We start from the raw sequence: 27,704 nt of genomic DNA, 5'->3' as shown, positions 1-27,704 counted from the left end.
AGTAAGTTACACTATATGTATTCCATAAATGTACATTTGCAAAACAGAAAAGGTGCATTCCCCAGGAAGTGGGGTCAGTAGGACTGTGAAGATGAAATGTTAGTTTTTTTCACTCCAGGAGAAGCTGGAGAAGCTGTATGACTTGGACAGAAAGCTTCAGGAGCAGTCCTTCAAGGTGACCAGCCTAAAGGAAGACAAGGTAGGCAAACTTGGATGTGATGATGTGATGTTTCTAGGGTGGTGATGCAACTGAATAAATCGTACCTACTGTAAACTGAGACAGTTTATATATGGCAGTTTTCCCTACAAGTATCCCACTGACCAAACAAAGCTCAAAATTCATTTTGTGGAATGGGAAAGAATCTTGGCTTCAGACATTTAATTCTGGAAACAGAATCTAGAAATTGAGATGGTCTAGACCACTTATTCCAATATAAAATTTTACTCTAATTTTTTGTAAATTTAAACTTTTTTTCTTTTTAATAAATTAATATGTTCTGGTAATGTTGTTAAACAAAACACTCCAGTCATACTTCACACCAATTATCCATTGTTTAAAACAAGCTGAGGTCTCGTTAACCAAACATTCCTTTTCTTTCCTTTGTGACAGGAATATCTGGAGAAGGCCTTGACCGGTATCCTACACCAGCAGGACCAGTTCCGGAACAACCCGCGGGAGATGAAGAATCTGATGCACCGACAGAGAACCATCGAGAAGGAGTTGTCTCTCATCATGAAGCAGCTGGCCGAGGCATCACAGGTGAGATCACGGGACCTAGCTCAGTCAGTGGAGCCTGGGGTGCCTGGGTTGAATGATCGAGACCCCTCTACACACCTAGCTCAGTCAGGGGAGCCTGGGGTGCTTGGATCGAGGGATCGAGACCCCTCGGCAGACCTAGCTCAGTCAGTGGAGCCTGGGGTGTTTGGATCGAAGGATCGAGACCCCTCCACGGACCTAGCTCAGTCAGTGGAGCCTGGGTTGCCTGGGTCGAAGGATCAAGACCTCTCCATGGATCTAGCTCAGTCAGTGGAGCCTGGGATAAATGATCGAGACCCCTCGGCGGACCTAGCTCAGTCAGTAGAGCCTGGGGTGCTTGGATCGAAGGATCGAGACCCCTCCACGGACCTAGCTCAGTCAGTAGAGCCTGGGGTGCTTGGATCAAAGGATCGGGACCCCTCCATGGACCTAGCTCAGTCAGTAGAGCCTGGGGTGCTTGGATCGAAGGATCGGGACCCCTCCACGGACCTAGCTCAGTCATTAGAGGCTTGGATCGAAGGATCAAGACCCCTCCATGGACCTAGCTCAGTCAGTAGAGCATGGGTTGAAGGATCGAGACCCCTCCACGGACCTACCTCAGTAGAGCCTGGGGTGCTTGGGTTAAGGATCAAGACCCCTCCACGGACCTAGCTCAGTCAGTGGAGCCTGGAGAGCTTAGGTTGAAGGATCAAGACCCCTCCACGGACCTACCTCAGTCAGTAGAGCCTGGAGAGCTTAGGTTGAAGGATCAAGACCCCTCCACGGACCTAGCTCAGTCAGTAGAGCTGGAGAGCTTAGGTTGAAGGATCGAGACCCCTCGGTGGATCTAGCTCAATCAGTAGAGCCTGGGGTGCTTGGGTTGAAGGATCGAGACCCCTCCATGGACCTAGCTCAGTCAGTGGAGCCTGGAGAGCTTAGGTTGAAGGATCGAGACCCCTCCACGGACCTAGCTCAGTCAGTAGAGCCTGGAGAGCTTAGGTTGAAGGATCGAGACCCCTCGGTGGACCTAGCTCAATCAGTAGAGCCTGGGGTGCTTGGGTTGAAGGATCGAGACCCCTCCATGGACCTAGCTCAGTCAGTGGAGCCTGGAGAGCTTAGGTTGAAGGATCGAGACCCCTCCATGGACCTAGCTCAGTCAGTAGAGCCTGGAGAGCTTAGGTTGAAGGATCGAGACCCCTCGATGGACCTAGCTCAATCAGTAGAGCCTGGGGTGCTTGGGTTGAAGGATCGAGACCCCTCCATGGATCTAGCTCATTCAGTAGAGCCTGGAGAGCTTAGGTTGAAGGATCGAGACCCCTCCATGGACCTAGCTCAGTCAGTAGAGCTTGGAGAGCTTAGGTTGAAGGATCGAGACCCCTCGATGGACCTAGCTCAATCAGTAGAGCCTGGGGTGCTTGGGTTGAAGGATCGAGACCCCTCCATGGACCTAGCTCAGTCAGTGGAGCCTGGAGAGCTTAGGTTGAAGGATCGAGACCCCTCCACAGACCTACCTCAGTTAGTAGAGTCTGGAGTGCTTGGGTTGAAGGATCGGGACCCCTCCACGGACCTAGCTCAGTCAGTAGAGCTTGGGTCGAAGGATCGAGACCCGAGTAATGCCCCATGACTGGTATATCAACGGCTGTGGTATGTGGTGTCCTGTTCATGAATTTGTATTTAAAAGATTTCTTGCTGGTCATGAAAAAATATAATGGATTTCATCAAAGACTATGTGTCAGGCTGACACCTGCAACCATAACAGGTGTGCGCTACAGCAACTTGCTCTGAATGTGCATGTTAAACCATATAACCTGACCTGACCTGACTGACTGTCTGAATTATCAAATGTTTGACATCCAATAGCTGATCATTAATAGATCGAGTGTGCCCTATGACTGGTATATCAAAGGCTGTGGTATGTGCTGTATTGTCTGTAGGGATTTGGATATAAAAGATTCCTTGCTGCTAATGGAAAAATATAATTTCAAATGTAGACATCCAATAGTTGATTATTAATAGTTGGTGTGCTCTAGAGGTGTTGTTAAACAAAATAAACACACACACACACACAGGTCAACTTTCTTTATACATACAGGAACAGCTCTGGATGAGTAAAAAAATTAACCATATTATTTAATATGCAACTTTAAATATTTATAGAAATTCATAATTATTTTCCAACAAAATATCAATCATTATATGAAATTATTTTGGAGGAAATTACCACCAACTAAAAGTAAATATAGACATATTATTCAAAACAAATTGCAACTTTTTTGTTTAACTGATGAGAGAAAAACTAAAGTAAATTTATTGGAAAAAAACAACAACAAAACAAAACCTTGGCATTTCTTGTATCCTGTGTGATGTTTTATATTTGCGTTTATCAGACACATTACTAAACATACCCAGTTTCATGTGTATCAGTTTAATGCAGTAATATCCTGACACATCGGCCTCGGTGGCGTCATGGCAGGTCATCGGTCTACAGGCTGGTAGGTACTGGGTTCTTTTCTTTCTAATATCCTGACACATTATTTTCCTAATTTACGGTATTTGTTATTTTCCTGATTTATGATATTTGTTATTTTCCTGATTTATGGTATTTGTTATTTTCCCGATTTACGGTATTTGTTATTTTCCCAATTTACGGTATTTGTTACTTTCCCAATTTATGGTATTTGTTACTTTCCTGATTTACGGTATTTGTTACTTTCCCGATTTACGGTATTTGTTACTTTCCCGATTTATGGTATTTGTTATTTACCTGATTTACGGTATTTGTTATTTCCTTGATTTACGGTATTTGTTATTTTCCCGATTTATGGTATTTATTATTTTCCTGATTTATGATTTCCGGTATTTGTTATTTCCTGATTTACAGTATTTGTTATTTTCCTGATTTACAGTATTTGTTATTTGCAGGCGCTGGAGGAGACGACAGCCGAGAACAACAAGATAGAACACGAGGTGACCTTGTTGAGGACGAAGGTGAACGGAGAACTGACCCGCAGTCGAAGCGCTCCCTCTCTTGTGAGTGTACCGAGAGAATAATATCACTTTATTAGTCTCCTACTGGTCCAACCGGAGGGCACTATAGGCTTCATCTCCGTCATTCTGTCTGTCTGTCTGTCTGTGTGTTGTCTGTCTGTCTGTGTGTTGTCTGTCTCTGTGTGTGTCTGTCTGTCTGTGTGTTGTCTGTCTGTCTGTCTCTGTGTGTGTCTGTCTGGCTATCTGGCTGGCTGTCTGTCTGTCTGTCTGTTCTTCATATAGTTTTCCAAAAAACATTTCACAATGTCTTGAGATATTGAGCTGAAATTTTGTGTATAGCTTTATTGTGTATAGCTTTACTGTTACAGATTAAGTTTGACTTTCATGGCGATTTACCCATTTTTGACAGAGTTATGGCCCTTGAATGTAGGAGATACGAAAACATTTTGAGCACAATAGAAGACATGTATTGCATTAGCAGTACTCTCAGACTGCAGTACTGCTTGTTATAGAAAGGTTTAGGGCCATATCTATCCAAAAATAGCTGGGGGAACAATAAGGGCATGTACATGTTTATCCAGCTTTTATTATAAAAAGAGCAGGGTTCATATGGGTTATGGATATCCTGCAAAGTCATGGAATTTGCAAACAAAAGCATTTTCTGGACCTGCAAAGTTATGTAATTTGAAATGAAAAAACTGAAAAAATTAAAATGGTTCATATCGTATTTTCCGGCCTATTACATGCACTGGTGTATAAACCGCACCCCTTGTTTTTAGACCAAGTTCCGACCTTCGTTCGTTCATAAACTGCACCTTTAAATAAGCTGCGGTTAAACTAAAGCCACAAACTTAATTACAGTTAATTATTGTTTGTATTTAATAATAATAAAGAGATCCATTCTCCCTTAAATTCAAAGAATAAATAATTGTTGATTGTGTGGCTTTCAGTTTCTTTTTACCTAATGTAAACAAAACACACCCTTGACAAATCCCGCTATTTTTACGAAAATATGAACCGTGAACCAAAAAAAGTGCACAAGTGAAATTTCTAGTAGATCTACTCACTCGATTGAAAAACATGTGTTTCTTTGTAACCCAGTTTATATGCACAGCAGTTACCGTAAAATTCATAAATAAAGCGCACCATTTTATAAACCGCATCTTGCAATTCACAGTAAAAAAGTTGCGGCTTATATGCCAAAAAATACGGTAATTAAAAACAATTATCAGAAGAGATTTGCAATTCATGTCAGAACATTGTTACAGTAATATAATCAGATTATAATTATAATCAATAGTAATAATGGGATATTTCACCTAAAGAGGGAGATGCAGCTTTAAAAACACTAACATTAGGGGGGTTGGTTTGGGGACAGGATATTCGTATTTACAAAATAGACAACTACAACATTTGACTCACTTTTTTTTCTCCTTTTTTTTTCCACTAGCCGTCAGGCATGGCAGTAGTAGTTATTTACTAGCCCAACATTTAATATCACTAGCCATGAGAGTGGGGCTACCATAATCTTGAAGCCCTGGACACTCACGTTATGTAGGTTAATTTTCATTTAATTAAATTTATACAGAACGAAGTACCATTGTTGAAATGTGATAGCCTTCTGGTAACCTTGATATATACTCTTCAAAAAAAGAAACGCAAAAGGGTACAAATGGGTTATAACTCCGATTTTATGTTTCCTACCGGTTCATGCTTTGTGAATATAAGGTCATTGCATGTCCCAAACACATTCCCACGGTTACATTCGATAAAACGCAGCTACTGTACATTAAAGTTCCAAAATGTGAATATTCGCAAAAACGCAGCCACGTGCAAACCATGTCACCACTGCACGTGCGTTGTCTGCACGTGCAACATGAACACCGACAGTATAAAAGTGCAGGGTGTTCGCTTGTCTGGCCTCTGTATCTGGCCGACAGTTGACAATCCAGGACATGCCACGTCTCAGTGAACCGCAGAGAAACAATGCCATCGGCCGACTAGACGCAGGCGAATCCAGAACGGCCGTTGCCAGGGCATTCCATGTGTGTCCCCAAGCACCATCTCCAGACTGTGGGACCGTTACCAGCAACATGGATCAACACGTGACCTCCCTAGATCCGGTCGACCACGGGTCACTACCCCCGGGCAGGACCGCTACATCCGGGTACGCCACCTTCGGGAACGATTGACTACTGCCACCTCCACAGCCGCAGCAATACCAGGTTTGCGCAGGATATCCGACCAGACCGTACGGAACCGCCTACGTGAGGTAGGAATTCGTGCCAGACGTCCAGTTCGAGGTGTCATCTTAACACCACAACACCGTCGACTCCGACTGCAGTGGTGCCAGATTCATCGACAATGGCCTCAACTGCGATGGAGACAGGTGTGGTTCAGTGACGAGTCCCGATTTCTGCTCCGACGTCATGATGGAAGATGTCGCGTGTTTAGGCGTCGTGGTGAACGTTATGCGGCAAACTAGGAAGTGGACAGATTCGGCGGGGGTAGTGTCATGGTGTGGGCAGCCATCTCACACACTGGCAGAACTGACCTGGTCCACGTGCAGGGCAACCTGAATGCACAGGGCTACATTGACCAGATCCTCCGGCCACACATCGTTCCAGTTATGGCCAACGCCAACGCAGTGTTCCAACATGACAACGCCAGGCCTCACACAGCACGTCTCACAACGGCTTTCCTACAGAACAACAACATTAATGTCCTTCCTTGGCCATCGATATCACCGGATTTGAACCCAATTGAGAATCTATGGGATGAGTTGGACCGACGCCTCCGACAGCGACAACCACAGCCCCAGACCCTGCCCGAGCTGGCAGCAGCCTTGCAGGCCGAGTGGGCCACCATCCCCCGGGACGTCATCCGTACTCTGGTTGCTTCAATGGGCAGGCGGTGCCAGGCAGTTGTCAACACACGCGGAGGCCACACCCGGTATTGACTCCAGATGACCTTGACCTTGGTGGTGTGTCCTATCACTTACTCACAATGGACTAGAGTGAATTGTGAACAATCCCGCAACATTTGGTAATTATCGGACTCACCATTCAATAATTAAATCAATTCTCCAAATGTTACGACAATGTGGTTTTGCGTTTCTTCTTTTGAAGAGTATAGTTTGATGCCAGTAGAAGCCTTTGATAAAGATGTGATCTTAACCCTTCTTAGTTCTTGTTACACTGAAAGCAATTACATGGCATTGAAGTATTACTATCTTAGCCTGAATTGTAAGTATTGTGTTTGTAGGTGGGTGAGAGCGCCCACACTAAGGTAAAGATAGAGACATGTATGTTTGGTATGAGAATTGTAAGCATTGTGTTTGTAGGTGGGTGAGAGTGCTCGCACTAAGATGAAGATGGAGAAGGAACTGGCGAAGGTACAGAACATGATGGCTGGACTGTCCAATGAGGGAGCGCGGTTGAAGGAGGCCATCACAACACTGAGACGATCGTCGTCGGGGACGCAACTCGCTGCACTGCTCGAAAAAGGTAAACAGTTGGTGCTAGAGTTTCTGCAGGCTGTCCAACAATCCTACTTTTTTCTACTTTTTCTGCATTTCTATTCCCACTTTTATCCTACTTTTTCATAACGGTGTGCTGGACAGCCTGTTTCTGAGATACCTCAGGGATGTGCCATCTATTCTGATTTCAAACAACACCATATTTTTTCAGTAATTACACACATTTTTTCATCAGGATTATTACACCTGAATGCTCTCAAGATGTTTTATTGTACGTATTCAGAGTCCATTTTATGACTTGATGCATTGCTGACTAAAATGATGTCTGATGCAACTTCGGCAAAGTTGTCATGTATGCACTCATGAATCACTGAAAAGATTGATGATACTTTTTTTTTCCAAACTTGATCTCTAATGATGTCACATGCATACAATTTGTATGGCTTTGTCATGGCATCAGTGTCTCAGACTCTATTAGAGTTTCGAGTCTAGACTCTAAAAGTTTTATAAGCACCAGGCCTGGTATAGATAAAAAAGACAATAAGTATCTCATTCCCCTGACGAAGTCAGTATGGTACAATCAAAACAATGGGATATTTTAATTAATATCTGGGCTTTTTCATCTCAATAGTTTTAACAAGATTTTAGCTGTTAATAATTCTTTTCTTTCTATAGAATCAGAAACTGCAACCACTAAAAAGAAATCATTATCGTACCTGATTACGGACATTGATTCCAATGAAACGGTTGATGCCTCCAAGTCTTCAGCAGATGGTAGTTTTGTTGGGTCACCATACACAACAGTCGACCACCGTGTCTCCCAGCCAGTTAGAGAGGACAGTGTGAGTGCGGCACAGAGAACATACCTGACGTCAGGGCCAGAACCACAGAACACAAACCACGCTCTCTCCATCTCAGACCAGTACGGATCAAACCAGGATTACAGTGTTGACAGTGACCAGACGGAAATGAAACGACCAGTCATCATTCACCAGAGGCAGGAAGTGAGGACCATTACTAAACATAAACAAGATTTTATTTCCATTTTTGAAACATAATGTATTCATCTTTGTTTTTCTCTGTCATTGACCTTTTAGATTCAGCCTTTAAGAATGTTTTTCATGAATTCATCTGTTGTAAAATAGTTGCGGATCTTTTACTCTTTTTTTTTCTTCAAATAATTTAATTGTGGTCAGTCTTGAGATATTAAATATAATACAAACAGCTACTGTTGTGACATTCACTATTGTGAGTAGACTAAATTCAAAACTTAATGAAATTTCCACTATTATTATTACTATGACAGTTTTTACTGTGATACACTTCATTGCATTCTGATTTGATGATGTCACTAAAAAAACCTGAATGTTATCCTTCCATAAAACACAAAATATATCATGATAAACATAAAAGAAAATGATTTGTGTTCATTTTAATTATAATAATTGTTTTTGATTTTGGCATCATTTATTAATGTATAAGTCACAAATTTAGTATAAAGTCACTTCACCATGCCATGCAAGTTTATGAAAATTTTATACAATTTCCAAATACCACAAAATTGAAAACAGCCATTCTTAATGATATTGTGTATTGCTTGTGTTGCAGAGTTTTACCACAGCTAGTGAGGAGGAGGAGAATGACTCTGATAACAGTATGATAGTCGACCCAGACGCCCCCGATGTTACCTGGGATATCAGTGATGCCGAGGACAACACCAAGAGATTCTTTGGTGAGTTCCGGGGAAATGGCGTGGCCCAGTGGTAAAGCACTCATCTGATGCACAATTGATCATGGATCGATTCCCACCAGGGGACTCATTGGGCTGTTCCTCATCCCATCCCATTCCCCAGCTATCCGGCCTGTGGGGTGGGGATATAAAAGATGTCTTGCTGCTAATTGAAAAGAGTAGCCCGTGGAATGGCATCAGCAGGTTTACTTTCTCATTATCTGTGTGGTCCTTAACCATATGGCAGATACCATATAATCATAAATAAAAATGTGTTGCATGCATTGTTAAAATGAAAGTTTTTTTCTCTCTCCTTCTTTGGCTAAAGGGAGATAACTCAAAACATTATATATTAGAACATATGTCTGTGATGTCCTAACAGATTGAAAATGTCTTTGTGTCTGTGTTATATGTTTGTGGGATATATTAGGTAATTTGTTGACGATGGCATTGTGTTGTTCTAGGCATTATACCGAAGGAGAAGAGCAAGGTGTTGACGGTGCGTGATGTCAAGAGACAACATGACCAGCGCAAGGAGAGAGAGAAGATGAGGAGAGAAGCCGATGATGACGACGATGGTGAGAGTTTGTCTTCGTCCAGAACTGGAAGGGGTGGGACATAGCCCAGTGGTACAGCACTCACTCGATGTGCAGTCAGTGTGAGATCGATCCGCGTCAGTGCTATTTCTCATTCCAGCCAGTGCTCCACAACTGGTGTAATAAAGGCCGTAGTATGTACTATCCTTTCTGTGGGATGGTGCATATAAAAGATTCCTTGCTGCTAATCGAAAAGAGTAGCCCATGAAGTGGCAACAACGGGTTTCCTCTTTCAATATCTGTATGGTCCTTAACCATATGTCTGACACCATGTAACCGTAAATAAAATGTGTTGAGTGTGTCGTTAAATAAAATATTTCTTCTTTCTTCCAGAACTGGGGTGGGGGGTGATCTAGCTCAGTCAATATAGTGCTCAGCTGAGGTGCCTGGGTCATAAGATCAAATCATCTTGGCATACAAATTATTTTTTTCCCCTCCCAACCAGTACACCATGCCTGGTATATCAAAGGCTGTAGAATGTGCTGCCTGTTTTGTGGCATAGTGCATTTTAAAAGATCCCTCTCTACTAAAGGAATACGGTTGTGGGTTTCCTCTGAACACTTTGTGTCAGAACTACGTGAATTACACAATTTTTGATAGTAATAGGGGGGTGAGGGCATCTGAAGCTCCAAAACAAGTTCAACATAATATATGCATTATTTGCTTAGATAAATGAGGTCACCTGTCAGTCTAGTGGTTATATATTCTTTTTAACTAATCCATCAGACTAGTATTCTCTTCACACCTAATAATACTTTTTAAATTTTGCCTCACAATCAGATTTACAATCTGGAAGACTGCATATCAAACTGACAAAAAGTCTTTATCCCTAAAACAGACATGTATTTAATAACTGTTTTCAATCCGTAAACTGTATGATTTTCCTAAACAGACATGTATTTAATAACTGTTTTCAGTCCGTAAGCTGTGTGATTTTTCTAAACAGACATGTAGTTAATACCTGTTTTCAGTCCGTAAGCTGTGTGATTTTTCTAAACAGACATGTAGTTAATACCTGTTTTCAGTCCGTAAGCTGTGTGATTTTTCTAAACAGACATGTAGTTAATAACTGTTTTCAGTCCGTAAGCTGTGTGAACTAAACAGACATGTAGTTAATAACTGTTTTCAGTCCGTAAGCTGTGTGATTTTCCTAAACAGACATGTAGTTAATAACTGTTTTCAGTCCGTAAGCTGTGTGATTTTCCTAAACAGACATGTACTTAATAACTGTTTTTAATCTGTAAGCTGTATCACCTACCTTCAATTTATGTGAAGTCAGATTGTTATTAGGATAGATGACAAGTCTGTATTGATGGTTGTCGTGTTGTTTGTTTTTCAGAACAAGGAGGTTGTTATTAGGATAGATGACAAGTCTGTATTGATGGTCGTGGGGTTGTTTGTTTTTCAGAACAAGGAGGTTGCTATTAGAATAGATGACAAGTCTGTATTGATGGTTGTTTGTTGTTCAGAACAAGGAGGTTGTTATTAGGATAGATGACATTGATGTCGTGTATTGATGGGATCGTGGGTTGTTGTTTGTTGTTCAGAACAAGGAGGTTGCTATTAGGATAGATGACAAGTCTGTATTGATGGTCGTGGGGTTGTTTGTTGTTCAGAACAAGGAGGTTGCTATTAGGATAGATGACAAGTCTGTATTGATGGTCGTGGGGTTGTTTGTTGTTCAGAACAAGGAGGTTGCTATTAGGATAGATGACAAGTCTGTATTGATGGTCGTGGGGTTGTTTGTTGTTCAGAACAAGGAGGTTGCTATTAGGATAGATGACAAGTCTGTATTGATTGATGGTCGTGGGGTTGTTTGTTGTTGCAGAACAAGGAGGTTGCTATTAGGATAGATGACAAGTCTGTATTGATATGACAAGTCGTGGGGTTGTTTGTTGTTCAGAACAAGGAGGTTGCTATTAGGATAGATGACAAGTCTGTATTGATGATTGTCGTGTTGTTTGTTGTTCAGAACAAGGAGGTTGCTATTAGGATAGATGACAAGTCTGTATTGATGGTCGTGGGGTTGTTTGTTGTTCAGAACAAGGAGGTTGTAGGTATTAGATGGTCGTGGGGTTGTTTGTTGTTCAGAACAAGGAGGTATTAGGATAGATGACAAGTCTGTATTGATGGTCGTGGGGTTGTTTGTTGTTCAGAACAAGGAGGTTGCAGAACAAGGAGGGTTGTTATTGCTAGGATAGATGACAAGTCTGTATTGATGGTTGCTATTAGTGGGGTTGTGGTTGTTGTTCAGAACAAGGAGGTCTGTTATTAGGATAGATGACAAGTCTGTATTGATGGTCGTGGGGTTGTTTGTTGTTCAGAACAAGGAGGTTGTTATTAGGATAGATGACAAGTCTGTATTGATGGTCGTGGGGTTGTTTGTTGTTCAGAACAAGGAGGTTGTTATCAGGATAGATGACAAGTCTGTATTGATGGTCGTGGGGTTGTTTGTTGTTCAGAACAAGGAGGTTGTTATTAGGATAGATGACAAGTCTGGGGTTGTTTGTTGTTCAGAACAAGGAGGTTGTTATGGATAGATGACAAGTGTGTATTGATGGTCGTGGGGTTGTTGTTGTTCAGAACAAGGAGGTTGTTATTAGATGACAGAACAAACAAGGAGGTTGTTATTAGATGACAAGTCTGTATTGATGGTCGTGGGGTTGTTTGTTTTTCAGAACAAGGAGGTTGTTATCAGGATAGATGACAAGTCTGTATTGATGGTCGTGGGGTTGTTTGTTTTTCAGAACAAGGAGGTTGTTATTAGGATAGATGACAAGTCTGTATTGATGATTGTCGTGTTGTTTGTTTTTCAGAACAAGGAGGTTGTTATTAGGATAGATGACAAGTCTGTATTGATGGTCGTGGGGTTTGTTGTTCAGAACAAGGAGGTTGTTATTAGGATAGATGACAAGTCTGTATTGATGATAGTCGTGTTGTTTGTTTTTCAGAACAAGGAGGTTGTTATTAGGATAGATGACAAGTCTGTATTGATGGTCATGGGGTTGTTTGTTTTTCAGAACAAGGAGGTTGTTATTAGGATAGATGACAAGTCTGTATTGATGGTCGTCGTGTTGTTTGTTTTTCAGAACAAGGAGGTTGTTATTAGGATAGATGACAAGTCTGTATTGATGGTCGTGGGGTTGTTTGTTTTTCAGAACAAGGAGGTTGTTATTAGGATAGATGACAAGTCTGTATTGATGGTTGTGGGGTTGTTTGTTTTTCAGAACAAGGAGGTTGTTATTAGGATAGATGACAAGTCTGTATTGATGGTCGTGGGGTTGTTTGTTTTTCAGAACAAGGAGGTTGTTATTAGGATAGATGACAAGTCTGTATTGATGGTCGTGGGGTTGTTTGTTTTTCAGAACAAGGAGGTTGTTATTAGGATAGATGACAAGTCTGTATTGATGGTCGTCGTGTTGTTTGTTTTTCAGAACAAGGAGGTTGTTATTAGGATAGATGACAAGTCTGTATTGATGGTCGTGGGGTTGTTTGTTTTTGAGAACAAGGAGGTTGTTATTAGGATAGATGACAAGTCTGTATTGATGGTCGTGGGGTTGTTTGTTTTTCAGAACAAGGAGGTTGTTATTAGGATAGATGACAAGTCTGTATTGATGGTCGTGGGGTTGTTTGTTGTTTAGAACAAGGAGGTTGTTATTAGGATAGATGACAAGTCTGTATTGATGGTCGTGGGGTTGTTTGTTTTTCAGAACAAGGAGGTTGTTATTAGGATAGATGACAAGTCTGTATTGATGGTCGTGGGGTTGTTTGTTTTTCAGAACAAGGAGGTTGTTATTCAGTGTCTGGAAGTAAACAGATTCCTGTGGAACATCGCGAGAATCAGGTTAGCCTAGCTTTTAATTAAAAGGCATCATTCTGGGGGTTTTTTTACCATACTGTACCCATTTTATAGATAGGATTTTTTAAATCTCCTGAATATAATTTGTTGCAGCAAATATTTACCCCACCATATTTTTTACACACTAAAAACTCATTAATTTCACCTATGTTAATTTGTTGGTCCAGGATATCTGTCAAGGATGAAATATGATCCCATGGGACAACTTACACCCAAAACTACTATATTTATGTTGATCCACTGTTGTCTTGAGCTCTTTGGTTCAGTCCCTTCAGTATCAATGTAATGACGTTTGACTATATGATGTAAACACAGACAGTTATGTATTTATATCACAGTAGTATGTGATATTTTGTCAAATTAGAGCTTTTTAATATTATCTATTTCTTTAGTCTGCATATAGTTTCACTTTCTGTTTTTTTGTAAACATAAATACAACAATTAAGCAAGATTACAATTGTTATAAAGTACTGTAGGAATTGACTGTCAAAATCCTCTTCTCTTTTTCTACAGGATAATGGTGGACATGACTGGTACTCACCATCTGTTAACTCGAGTAATGACAATACGGACACCGGTCCCCTTTATGAAAATTTACCTCGTGCCAGGTCGGTGCCAGCACTGGCTCCAAACAGTTCCGCCCCAACATCCAGGCGGTCATCGATCATTCTTATGGCTCCTAAACCCTTTACACGCTACGAAGACAGGCAGATGGGTATCGTAACGGCTAAGCCTTTCATCACTCGACCGTTCAACAGTGAGCTGCAGTTAAATGTGAACACAGAAAGACGCTTCCAGCCGGTTTCTTTTAATCCCAATGCGAACAGAGTGTCAGTACCATTTGGTACACAGCAGTACTACAGCGACATGAACCTCAATAGAGATACCAATGATAATGGGCAGATTACTGCAGAGAGAGACTATTCTTCTACAGAGTTACCTCCCCTTGCTGTAACATCCACGGAAACACAAAGTTTGCTTTCTCCAGTGGACGTCCAGTATCCGTGGTTGAAGAGCTTTGGTCAGCAAGATGCTGGGATCTACAATGTGAAGAAGTCGCCAAAAGGACGATATTTAACCATATCGAGCACAGAGCCAGTTAAGATGGAGACGAAATCATGGCCAAAGTCGTCACTTCATTCTTTAGCTGGTGACCTCATAACAAACAAACCTGTGAGTACATGATGCCATCTCCTTTCCATTTGTTGACAAACAAGTGAAATAATATTAATATATTCAAATATTAATATCCAATACTTGTGCTTAAATGTGCATATTGCACATCTGAACATAGTAAGAATTATATGATGTTATTTCTTTCATGTAAGAATGTCCATACTAGTTGACCATCCAATGAAATATTGTCATTGATAAATTTAAATATTCAACTATAAATATTTGACATAGGTATTTAATTATGTATATTTGTCATGTGCCATCAACCGATCTGCTCTGTCGATAGATCGCGTTTTGCCATCCATGGATCCGTCTTTAGCGTAGCATCAGTTGATTGCACTGCATCATCAATGGATTCGTCAGTAGTATAGCATCAATCTCACAAGCATTGATAATTGCACTGTGCCATCAATAGATCGATTGTTAGCAAAGCTATCAGTATTTTGTGCAAATATCAGTCGCGCTGCACCATCAATGTATCATCATTAGTGTAGTCATTGTTAAATCATCATTAAGGTAGACATCGTTAAATCGCACAAGTATTTCATAAGCAATGGATTCTCACTTGATCCCCCATAAAAAACTCTATCGCTTGATGCTGGCACATTCTACCAATGGCCATGCTAACGACGGATCCATTGATGGCACGGCGCAACCGATCGATACTTGCAGAACTGTTATTTTTTAGATGGAGGTTCATCAGACATTAGTTAAACAAGGTAGTAAGAGATGTCTTGTTTTTTCCAGATTGATAATGTGCCAGATATTGTGAAGAGTTCAACAAAGAAGATAGAAATGGAACTGTATGATGAGTTTACAATTGATAGAGAGGTTTGTACTATTATATTAGTTTCTGAATGCAACATTTTATAATAATGCAATAATAGAAAGTCCTATTTATAGTCAGTATTATTTTAAGACTAATTTTATTATTTATGACTTTGTCATCCGTAAGACTGAGTCAAATGGAATTTCATAACAATTATTTGACTTTTTTTGTGAATTTATCAATGTATAACAGTCATAAATTGTATAAAATCGCATAGTGTAGCATAGCAAAGTGGTTTTATACTATGACTGTTAAACCCTGATAAAGTATTAAAAAATGACAAACAGTTCTTATAATTGCAAACAAAATATCTTATCAGTTTTTAAGTGACGTTGGCCAATCAGAATGGAGTAAATTGTATAACAGTGATGTCAACCAATCAGAATGGAGTAAATTGTATAACAGCAGAAACTTTGTAATTATACAAAAATATTTTATTGTGTACGATTCCCATTTGATAAATATAGACTGCCACATTTTCAAGGTTAGGATTTTATTTATGAAAGAATCCTATGCGAGACGTAGCCCAGTGGTAAAGCGCTCGCTTGATGCACGGTCGGTTTGAGATCGATCCCCGTCAGTGGGCCCATTGGGCTATTTCTCACTCCAGCCAGTGCACCATGACTAGTACATCAAAGGCTGTGGTATGTACTACCCTGTCTATGGGATGGTGTATATAAAAGATCCCTTGCTGCCAATCGAAAAGAGTAGCTGATGAAGTGGCGACAGCGGGTTTCCTCTCTCAATATCTGTGTGGTCCTTAACAATATGTCTGATGCCATATAACCGTAAATAAAATGTGTTGAGTGCATCGTTAAATAAAACATTTCCTTCCTATGTACTTTTGTATTAATTTGATATTTATATTATTTAGCTGTACCGCCCTGGCCCTGTGGACATTCCTGAACGTTATAATCCAGAATCTGATGAAGAAGATATTTCAGAAGAGGAACAATTTAAAAGATGTGAAAAAGCAGAAAAAATTAAGAAGTTACTAGCACAACAGAGGTATGTACATTTTCAGTTTTTTAACAATTGTAGCGTATTTTTGTTTGACATATATAAAGTTAAAAGGCTAGATATAGGTGTTATTTGCATTAAAGTTTCTTATAAACTGTAAGTCCTAGGTCAGTGAAACTTGGTTTGTAGTTGCACCTATGGATGTTCATCACAGTGCACTGAAAACAGTTATGGTTGGTGAGACTTTTTTAATTCAGTGGAATTCCTGTTATAAGATAAAACTTTCAAGTTGATGATTTTTAAAATTAAAACTGCAGATTTGTATCTAATTAATCTGAAAAAGCTCACATGGAATTAACAAACAACTATATTTTTATAAATATGATTTACTGTCCAACCATTTTTGCATGTCCAATGGTTAAAGCTTTCCACTCTTGGATCACCAGTGGTGTGTGTGTCTAGAAAGGGTTGTATCAGTTACTTTCCATGAAAATATTTTGAAAAAAAAGACATTTGCTTGAGTAGGAGGTGGATTTGGACCCTCGAAACTCACCTGTGTATATGCACATGTGTATCCAGGGCATCCTGCTAAATATCTTTTATTAAAGTAAATTTGTTAGTCTCAAAATTAAATCTGTAATCTCTTTATTATAAAGTTAACCTTTAAATCAGCATGAGTGTGTTTACTGTTTCAGTGTTCACTCTCTGTCTCAGCCCGACATCAGTCAGATAGACCGGCGGGGTCTGTCACTTTAAATCAGCACCAGTGTGTTTACTGTTTCAGTGTTCACTCCCTGTCTCAGCCCGACATCAGTCAGATAGACCGGCGGGGTCTGTCACTTTAAATCAGCACCAGTGTGTTTACTGTTTCAGTGTTCACTCCCTGTCTCAGCCCGACATCAGTCAGATAGACCGGCGACATCAGTCAGATAGACCGGCGGGGTCTGTCACTTTAAATCAGCACGAGTGTGTTTACTGTTTCAGTGTTCACTCCCTGTCTCAGCCCGACATCAGTCAGATAGACCAGCGACATCAGTCAGATAGACCAGCGAGGTCTGTCACTTTAAATCAGCACCAGTGTGTTTACTGTTTCAGTGTTCACTCCCTGTCTCAGCCCGACATCAGTCAGATAGACCGGTGACATCAGCCAGATAGACCGGCGGGGTCTGTCACTTTAAATCAGCACGAGTGTGTTTACTGTTTCAGTGTTCACTCCCTGTCTCAGCCCGACATCAGTCAGATAGACCGGTCTGACATCAGTCAGATAGACCAGTCAGATAGACCTGGGGGTCTGTCACTTTAAATCAGCATGAGTGTGTTTACTGTTTCAGTGTTCACTCCCTGTCTCAGCCCGACATCAGTCAGATAGACCTGGGGGGTCTGTCACTTTAAATCAGCACCAGTGTGTTTACTGTTTCAGTGTTCACTCCCTGTCTGAGCCCGACATCAGTCAGATAGACCTGGGGGGTCTGTCACTTTAAATCAGCACGAGTGTGTTTACTGTTTCAGTGTTCACTCCCTGTCTCAGCCCGACATCAGTCAGATAGACCAGCGACATCAGTCAGATAGACCTGGGGGGTCTGTCACTTTAAATCAGCACCAGTGTGTTTACTGTTTCAGTGTTCACTCCCTGTCTCAGCCCGACATCAGTCAGATAGACCTGGGGGGTCTGTCACTTTAAATCAGCACGAGTGTGTTTACTGTTTCAGTGTTCACTCCCTGTCTCAGCCCGACATCAGTCAGATAGACCGGCGACATCAGTCAGATAGACCGGCGACATCAGTCAGATAGACCAGCGGGGTCTGTCACTTTAAATCAGCACCAGTGTGTTTACTGTTTCAGTGTTCACTCCCTATCTCAGCCCGACATCAGTCAGATAGACCGGCGGGGTCTGTCACTTTAAATCAGCACCAGTGTGTTTACTGTTTCAGTGTTCACTCCCTGTCTCAGCCCGACATCAGTCCGATAGACCGGCGGGGTCTGTCACTTTAAATCAGCACCAGTGTGTTTACTGTTTCAGTGTTCACTCCCTGTCTCAGCCCGACATCAGTCCGATAGACCGGCGGGGTCTGTCACTTTAAATCAGCACCAGTGTGTTTACTGTTTCAGTGTTCACTCCCTGTCTCAGCCCGACATCAGTCAGATAGACCGGCGGGGTCTGTCACTTTAAATCAGCACCAGTGTGTTTACTGTTTCAGTGTTCACTCCCTGTCTCAGCCCGACATCAGTCAGATAGACCGGCGGGGTCTGTCACTTTAAATCAGCACCAGTGTGTTTACTGTTTCAGTGTTCACTCCCTGTCTCAGCCCGACATCAGTCAGATAGACCGGCGGGGTCTGCACCACAAGGTGGAGATGGAGAAGTATGAACGGTCGCAGTTGTTGGGGATTGGACAAGAGCTCGCCAGGCAGGTCACGTTGAAGAGCAAAGAGGCAGCAGGTGGGTTTCTTATTCAGTGTGTCAGTAACTTTGGAAGGAAGGAAATGTTTTATTTAACGACGCACTCAACACAGTTTATTTACGGTTATATGGCATCAGATATATGGTTAAGGACCACACAGATATTGAGAGAGGAAACCCGCTGTCGCCACTTCATGGACTATTCTTTTCGATTAGCAGCAAGGGATCTTTTATATGCACCATCCCACAGACAGGATAGCACATACCACGGCCTTTGATATACCAGTCATGGTGCACTGGCTGGAGTGAGAAATAGCCCAATGGGTCCAGTGACGGGGATCGATCCCAGACCGACCGTGCATTAAGCGAATGCTTTACCACTGGGCTACGTCCTGCCCCAGTAACTTTACTGTCAAATACTGTGACTCTAAAAAAGAAAGTTGCATTGTAATTTATCGTAATGCAGGGGACAATGTTTCAAAATCTTAGGTAACCAGAAGTTGGTTTGTGTGATTTTTACCTATAGTCCCTTACTCTTAGAAAAATATTTTTTGTAAGTAATTTCAGTTTAATTTGATGTAAGAAGAAAAGTAAAAGTGTTTTGGAAATTAATTTTTTTTAAATTACTATTTTTGTGTCCAAGTTAGAAAACAATCGGCTCAGAAATAAATAACTTGTAGTAAATTCCATGTAATAAAAAAGGTGTTCCTTGTGGGACAAACTATAGATAGCCAATTGTGTGAATTGTGTTAAATTTCACATAATTGCTGAGCAACAATTTGACTTTTGATGTGCTGCACGTCAAGTGTCGAACAAGTAGACTAGAACAGTATATGATAGACACATTTTTAGAATATGTGTATAAAGTTCTGGTCATCCTTAAGTTTTCAACTTTTAATTACTTTCGATTTACCATATTTACATCAATTTGAAGATGTGTAACATACACAAATGGTTCGCATAAAATATTGTGCCCTAGTAATGTGGGTGGCTACAAAACAGAACTCCAAAGTAAACTATAACAATAGCCAGCAACCCATTCACTACTGTCACTTTAAAAAAAATAATAACTTTTTTATATTAGTAGCCACCAATGGATGTCTTGAGACAGTTGGCTATTTATTAAAAATCAGTATGATGTTAGTTAATTTGGCATGTTGCTGCTTTGTAGAAATAGTTAAGACGACTAAAAAGGTAAATGGTTTAAAAAATCCTAAATATTGATTGTATTTTCAGCAAAGAGACGTAAAACGTGGTCTGGAGATCAGTTCTCTGAAGCGATGAAATCTCACGAGAATAGTGAAGCTTTGCAGAGAGACCTTTCACCAGATCGACAGGACATGTATGTGTGAAACACAAGTACTGTTGTGAAAACGGTCTTCTGATAGCACGATTATGTAAAGGGTGATCGCTCATTTGGTAAAAACTTGTAAGAACCACATTGTGCACTTAGAGTTTGGAAAACCATAAACTTAGAAAGGTTGTATCAAACTTTTGAATGTTTACAAGGAAAAAATGACAGTACTATTGGGAAAACAGTACATTTTATTGCATCAAAATCTTTCGCCAGATTAGCAGGAAATGTACAAGTGAAAAAAACGATGGTAGTGTTGGAAAGCCAGTACATTTTGGGGGGGAAAAACAGTACATTTTATTGCATCAAAAGACAACAGAATTGTTTGAAAAACAGTATATTTTTTATGAGTCTAAATAGTCGAACATGTGCATGAATATTTGACAGAATGTGTCTGTGAGAAAAACTACAATATTCTTGAGAAAACTATTGTGGTGTTTTGACATTTTAGGTTTTTTTTATATTATATTAAATCTGTTTTGTCCGATTTAACTTCAGAGATGAAGATATTGGAATTAGTATCAGGATTATTTACAGAAATATGAATTGTATAATGTCCTAGACCTTTTTGTTATAAAGACACATTCAGGTTTTGAACTTGAGGCTCGGACTTGGAGTGCAAACTGTAATCTGAAATAAAGTATGTGCAGTCTGATTTGAGTCCAAATGATACTCTTTAAAAAAAAATCAATTTTTATTGTATGATAAATATTTGTGCAAGCAAAATCTACTCAATTTGATTGTGTAGACAAGATTTATATTTTTTAGACATCTTTTACAATGTATTCTAGCCTCACCATGATGGTGAGATTGGTTGTATAGAAAACGTTGTCTGTAGGTTTTAATGAATTACATGTCTAGTAGTGGCCATTCCGATCAAATCATGTTATCAAAATACTCTTAACGAATTACTTCAACATCAAAAATATTTGTATCAGCTTTTATCATTTATTGCTATGAAATTAAAATGAGGATTTATTTTATTTCAATTTACATGTTATTTATCTGTAGTTTAGGGTACATAGTTTTATGGATGAAAAAAGAAAATTGTTAATTATTATGAGGATAAATAGGCAAACTTGTGTGTCAGGATAGATAAATGTACATGTATGTTGTACCCTTTTTTTCATTCTTTCATAGCATTTTTAGTTAACAAGTATTCTCTATAATTTATGATTGTTATAGTTAACTAATAAACTGTAAAAATTCTGCTTTTTATGTAGATTTTAAGGAATATTTGTATTTTGTTTGATGCAGTTTTTATGATATTAATTATTACTTTAACCTAATTATTTAGCAAATATGAAAATGAGCCATGTTTACTTTTATCTTCTTTCACTTGTTTTGTTATCACAAAACTAGATATTAAAATAACTTTTAAAACGTTCTCAAATTACTGTGTACTTGTTTGAACATGTATTTAATATGTAATGTTGGTTTAGTTAGTATTAGTTAATACATTTAGTAAAATATTATAAATATTTTAACTGGATGAAACCCATGCTTTTAATGGGAAACTTTAGTTGGGGTGTGGTGACCGTACACTGGACTTTTCCCAAGAAATACAACTACTATATAAGATAGCCAGCACTCATTAGCCGAGGCTGTATAGATGGCCGCTGAGAATTTAGCGACTTCTGTGTTAAGTGATTATCACGAAGATGGCTGCCCACATAGAGGCTGCATTTTTGTCATTCATCTTTGTATGCAATATTAAGCACATTGTGTGTATAGTAGTTGACTGGACATGAGCGCAAAACGATCCTTGTGAGGTGCAAAATCGATTAATTGGCAGTACTGATCAAAAGCGGAGAAGTAATTAGAAACACCAGAAACTGTAGTACATGTATTATAGACTGAAGCATTGTGACATTCCTGTTTTTAATTTCATATTGTAAAATGTTATATTTTAGTAAGGTGTCTGGTCGTCTTTTTTATACTGTGTTGAAATTTATATACTGTATTGATGCCTTTCCTTCATATTTATATTTTTTTTATTATTTACCTTCAGTTAAGAGACCAACGATTTCATCTTACATTAAAAGCTCCAAATGTTTTTTTATTTAGTGTAACAATTTAGACATTCCATTGAATTCTAGTACTGTATACATTAAATGCTCAGTATTTTTGTTAGCAGAAGTGATCAAGAAAATAAGGGTATGCATGTAATTATCAAGCATTAGATATATCTACTGGTTTGATATAACCAAAACTTAGCTCTTTTGTTAGTTATGGAAGAATTGGTAATATATGAATGGTTACAAAAAGATACCTCAAAACATCCTTGATTCTTCCAATCCCAATATGCATGTTTTGTTGGAGGATGAGGAGATGCAAAACTTTCTACTTTAAAAGAACTTTTGAAGGTCATTGTTTCCCTTTCTTATTGGTGGGCTTCTCTTCAAGGTCATCCATTTATTATCTTATCGGTGGGCTTCTCTTGAAGGTTATCACTTTATTGTCTTATTGGTGGGCGTCTTTTGAAGGTCATCCATTATCTTATTGGGCTTCTCTTGAAGGTCCTCACTTTGTTGTCTTATTGGTGGACTTCTTTTGAAGGTCATCCATTTATTGTCTTATTGGTGGGCTTCTCTTGAAGGTCATCACTTTATTGTCTTATTGGTTGGATTCATTTGAAAGTTATAAGTTTAATTTTTTACTGGTTGACATTCTTATTGGTGGGCTATATTTGAATTTTACTTTTCTGTTTATAACAAATAAAAACATTTTGTACTGAAAACAATTTGTTAAAATCATATAATAATAATACATGAAATCTGTAAAATGACGATAGTCATGTTTATTTACTCTACTCCTAGATTGTTCAGTCTTAATTAAAATGATCAAGATCTAGATATTAAATAAAGGCCAAGTTTTCAATATAAAGTATACCAGGGGATTTTGAACCACGTGTGTTTAATATTTTAAATAAATGTGGCAACAACATTTGTTAACGACTGTGTTAAATGCATGTGAGCACTGTACATGTGAATATTTCTTGTGTGAATAATGAAACAAATGATGTCAATGGTGCACAACATCTGGCTTACCTTGTGTTTTCAGACTTCACAAAAATAACCAATTGAAATAAATTGTTTAAATGTAACATGTATATTTTGTTTGCTTAATTGCCATGGCTTATGTTACGGTTATTGACCCAAAATATTGGCTTGTAGGGAAACCTAAATATTAATTAAAGTAAAAAACAAATGAAATTGATACCAAACTTCCACATGTTAAAAATATTTCAGTTGCCATTGTATATATGGTTGTTATTCCATTTATTGTTTTATTGGGTTTTTTAAATTGTTTTGAATATTTATATTTGTGAAACCTTTGACTGTGTAGGCCTGTTTGAAACTTCTTTAGTAGTAACTTGTTCATGAAGTGTTATTTTATATGTAATATGTCTTGCAAAATCTGTCAAATACAGTGCATGTGTGTACTCGGAGTTTTTAATATTATTTCCTGGTATCGCCACACTACCTTGAATAACCTTGTAAGTAATTACATGATGTTTATTGGTCACTTTCTGATCCAAATGTTTTAATAATATTTTAGTTTTAAAATGAAAGTATTCTATCCTGTGTACATAGCTCTGTGATTGCAATAATAAACAATATATGTACTTGAAGCTTGATTTAGAAAGCTCTTGACAGTCATTTTAAAAGATAATCATTTGGAAGTGATATTACTCTTTTAATACATCGACATATTTTACACGGATCTATGCACCATTTGTGATGGTATGGTTTTATGGAATTCTTTGTTTTTGTTCTTCTTTTTTTGGTTTTTAATGTAAATTCATGTTTAACCTATTTCAATTCTAGTTTTATGTGATAAAAATAATTTATATTGAATTTTTGTAGCTAATAATTTAATACATTTTATGTACAGTTTTTAAATTTTAAAATTTGTTTTAATTATTGATTGCAATAAAGTTATTACTTGAAAAAGGAAATACATTTCTGTCAGTTTATTACATGGAGATACCCATGGGTTATTTTCCATAAACCACATTGGTGATTAGTCTTTTGGAAGGTCATGACCTCTGATGAACTGATTGATTGTTTTGGTAGGTGTGACTCCGCATAGTGTGTTCTTTCAATTCATACTTGCATAAATAACAAAATACTTATGTCAATGTTTATAATTAAAGTTGGTCAATAATTTGGCAAAATATATGTTTGAATACTTTTGTTAATCCTGGAATATGTTTATGGTATTGTTAGTGTAAATTTCATTGGTGTAGGAATGCAAATGTTCATTGATAAATCAGGTGTCCACCAAGCGACATCATCCTCCCTGGTTTCAGCTCTGTACATTCCCTTCTTTTGATTATTTATGTTCGAAGTAATTGTCCGATTTTTGTTCATTGATGAATACTATTACAACTGGCGTAAACTCATTTAGTATTCTCTGTGTATTTAACTGTAATTGAAGTAGACAATGAATGGTCTAATCAAACATCCTGTGTCTAATAAATGTGTAATATATCATGTAGGTTTCAAACAGATTTCATATTTCATTTTTATTTTTGTTTAAGAATGTTAATGAAACAAACAAACAAACAAAAACCAAACAAATCCGAAACAGGTATTGAGTCAATGCTTGAAGTTATTTGATATTATTGTGGTATAAGATAGTATGGTCTAATAAATTACATCAACACTTAATGACCTCTGTATTTAGTAATAACTAGATCTTAACTGTGTTTGTTAATATTTTAATTTTCCTAGAATATACATGTTACTCTTGAAAACAATGCTCTGTAATGTATAATGTGATATAAATTACGTGGTTGTGAAAACATTGATATTGGGTGGAAGCATAATGTTTGAAATGAAAACAACGTGCATATACCAGTACTCGACCTGAAGTACTTTCATAACTGTTTGATTGTGCTCGATGAAACTTTTAATTCCTTAGAATCAATCTAGTAATTATGTTATGTATTTTTCATTTAGTATTAAAGATATATATATTTTTTTATCATCTGAATTAGAATGATTGTTTTAAAAGCATTTTATCACAATACCAAATAGCTTTTTAGAGTCAAAAGAGAAGATATAATGAACAGTTGGTGCAGTTTACATAGCAGTGTATAAAGTGTGTCGGATTGCTGGAAACCGTGAATATTGATACCAAAATTTATTTTTTGTACTGGTGCTGTAAATCATAAAATATTAGCGATCTTAACATTTAGCGAAATCAAAATACAAGACATATTAGTGACACAGAACTTTAGCGAGGTTGTCATATCAGAAATTAAAAAATTAAATAATGTTTTTGATGAATCTTAACTTTAATCTGCATACAGACAAGTTAAATGTAGAAAATTGAAGTAATGTGCATTCTAACTAACTATCATTGTTTGTTATCCTTTAGTGTAATCAGTAGCATGGAATCATTGTTGCAAGTTCAGTAAATCGCAGACAAAACAATCTCACAAAGGTTTTTCAGAACAGTCCGTTGTGCGTCTCTTTCAATTTAGCGTCATGAAATATCAGTGTCTTGTAAGGCTTCGCTAACATTTTATGCTTGCAAACATTTCCTGATTTACAGTATCTAACACTTCTTTAATCTTATTGATATTGTAACTTGTGATGTGATAAGTAAAAGAAATAGTATTTTTAAATATATGTATTGATTATATGCAAATTGTAATTTAGATTTTTGTTTTCGTATACTAATTACCGGTACTGTAATCTTCATGTATTGAATTATTTGATTGTGATTGAAGAAATATAATTTGATTCTGTGGAGAGACAACGCATAATGATGATGCATGTATGAAAACAAATTTTGGTGTGGTCAAATATTGTATTGATGTTGATGTTGGGTTGGATGTTAAGTATGTAACTGCAAATTACATATAAACACACAACAAAAAAGCACATATTTTTCACAAAAGCTTGATTTTGGAGATGATATAACAAAATGGTAAACAGTTTTGAAAGTGAAATAGCATTATAAAACAAAAATTTTAGGGAATGTTTTTTCAAATGTTAAATTATCCACACAACTTAGTATTTGAGAGTGAGGGAATATTTAGATGTGAAATGTTTCACAAGACGTGGGTGATAGACTGTCTCTCTTGATTTAGGTAACCAAGACTGTCTGATTTTACACAGTTTGTGTTTGAGCAACATTATAGCATATTTTTTGTTAATCTTTTTTTCTTTTTTCTTGTTTTCCTGTTTTTTTAAATACCGTAACTTCTGTCAGCTGGCTATTGGTCTCTGAAAACAAGATTTCATGTTTTAGAACAACTGACTTTTTTCAATTTTACAGCATATAATATATATTTATAGTGTACATTTTATCAATAGGCTGTTGGTTTGTCAAAACAAGATTTCATGTTTTAGAGCAGTTAACTTCCCATCATCACTATAGCGTATATAATGTAAATAATCTTCTTCATTTTTTAAATGTACATTTTGTTAACGGACTACTGGTCTGTCAAATCTAGATTTCATGTTTGAGCATAATGTTTGTGATTGTGTATATTTGTACATTAGAACTATATTACAGATTACCTTTTACTATTTACAATATATTTAGATATGTTTTATACCCAATGTCACATCTACAGAAAGAACAAAAAAAAATCATTTACCTTTGTCTCTTTGTTTTGTGTTTTGTTTCAGTATTTATGCTGTAGTATTGATCAGTTAAATTCTCTATAACAAACCTGTGGAGGGGAGGGGGAATTCTCTATAACAAACCTGTGGAGGGAAGGGGGAATTCTCTATAACAAACCTGTGGAGGGGAGGGGGAATTCTCTATAACAAACCTGTGGAGGGGAGGGGGAATTCTCTATAACAAACCTGTGGAGGGAAGGGGAAATTCTCTATAACAAACCTGTGGAGGGGAGGGGGAATTCTCTATAACAAACCTGTGGAGGGGAGGGGAAATTCTCTATAACAAACCTGTGGAGGGGAGGGGGAATTCTCTATAACAAACCTGTGGAGGGGAGGGGGAATTCTCTATAACAAACCTGTGATGAGGAGGGGAATTCTCTATAACGAACCTGTGGAGGGGAGGGGGAATTCTCATTCCAGCCAGTGCACCACGACTGGTATACCAAAGGCCATGGTATGTGCAATCCTGTTTTTGGGATGATGCATATAAAATATCTCTTGCTGCTAATGGAAACATGTAGCAGGTTTCCTCTCTAAGACTATATGTCAGAATTACCAAATGTTTGTCATCCAATAGCCGATGATTAATAAATCAATGTGCTCTACTGGTGTCATTAAGCAAAACAAACATCTTTATATCAAAGAATGAGAACAGTATAACAATGCAAGCTAGGAATGGGTAAGTGATATAATGCTTGCATTCAAATACGAAGCATTACCGACCAAAATGAATGAATGTTTAACGAAAAATACATCGGTTATTGGGGTGTCAAACTAAGGTAAATGCAAACATTAAGTGATGAACAATATCAGTATAACAATGTGGTAAAGTGGTAAATTAAAACAGTATATCCTGACCAGAACAATGGCTGATGCTGTTCCATATGTTGAACTTTGGCAAAACTTGCACATTTATTTTTTCATCATTTTAGTTGAAAGTAATGGACCCAACAGC

The 27,704-nt window shown here is 38.1% G+C and overlaps 1 protein-coding gene across 1 annotated transcript in view; it reads left to right on the top strand.

Moving 5' to 3' along the window:
* The window catches only part of LOC121382369, a 77,531-nt gene extending 50,802 nt beyond the window's left edge, over nucleotides 1–26,729 (top strand). Inside the window, exons 18-30 of the mRNA XM_041511955.1 lie at nucleotides 119–199; nucleotides 611–760; nucleotides 3,659–3,766; nucleotides 7,068–7,230; nucleotides 7,878–8,206; nucleotides 8,811–8,934; nucleotides 9,396–9,509; nucleotides 13,307–13,371; nucleotides 13,900–14,559; nucleotides 15,310–15,393; nucleotides 16,266–16,399; nucleotides 18,639–18,790; nucleotides 19,988–26,729. Coding sequence (XP_041367889.1) covers nucleotides 119–199; nucleotides 611–760; nucleotides 3,659–3,766; nucleotides 7,068–7,230; nucleotides 7,878–8,206; nucleotides 8,811–8,934; nucleotides 9,396–9,509; nucleotides 13,307–13,371; nucleotides 13,900–14,559; nucleotides 15,310–15,393; nucleotides 16,266–16,399; nucleotides 18,639–18,790; nucleotides 19,988–20,103 — 2,280 coding nt within the window. The 3' untranslated portion in view covers nucleotides 20,104–26,729. The remainder of the gene's footprint in view (nucleotides 1–118; nucleotides 200–610; nucleotides 761–3,658; nucleotides 3,767–7,067; nucleotides 7,231–7,877; nucleotides 8,207–8,810; nucleotides 8,935–9,395; nucleotides 9,510–13,306; nucleotides 13,372–13,899; nucleotides 14,560–15,309; nucleotides 15,394–16,265; nucleotides 16,400–18,638; nucleotides 18,791–19,987) is intronic.
* Nucleotides 26,730–27,704: the final 975 nt, after the last annotated feature.

The sequence above is a fragment of the Gigantopelta aegis genome, chromosome 9, assembly GCF_016097555.1.
Source record: "Gigantopelta aegis isolate Gae_Host chromosome 9, Gae_host_genome, whole genome shotgun sequence".
In the NCBI taxonomy this organism is placed as follows: Eukaryota; Metazoa; Mollusca; class Gastropoda; order Neomphalida; family Peltospiridae; genus Gigantopelta; species Gigantopelta aegis.
This window is presented reverse-complemented; position numbering and strand designations above follow the sequence as displayed.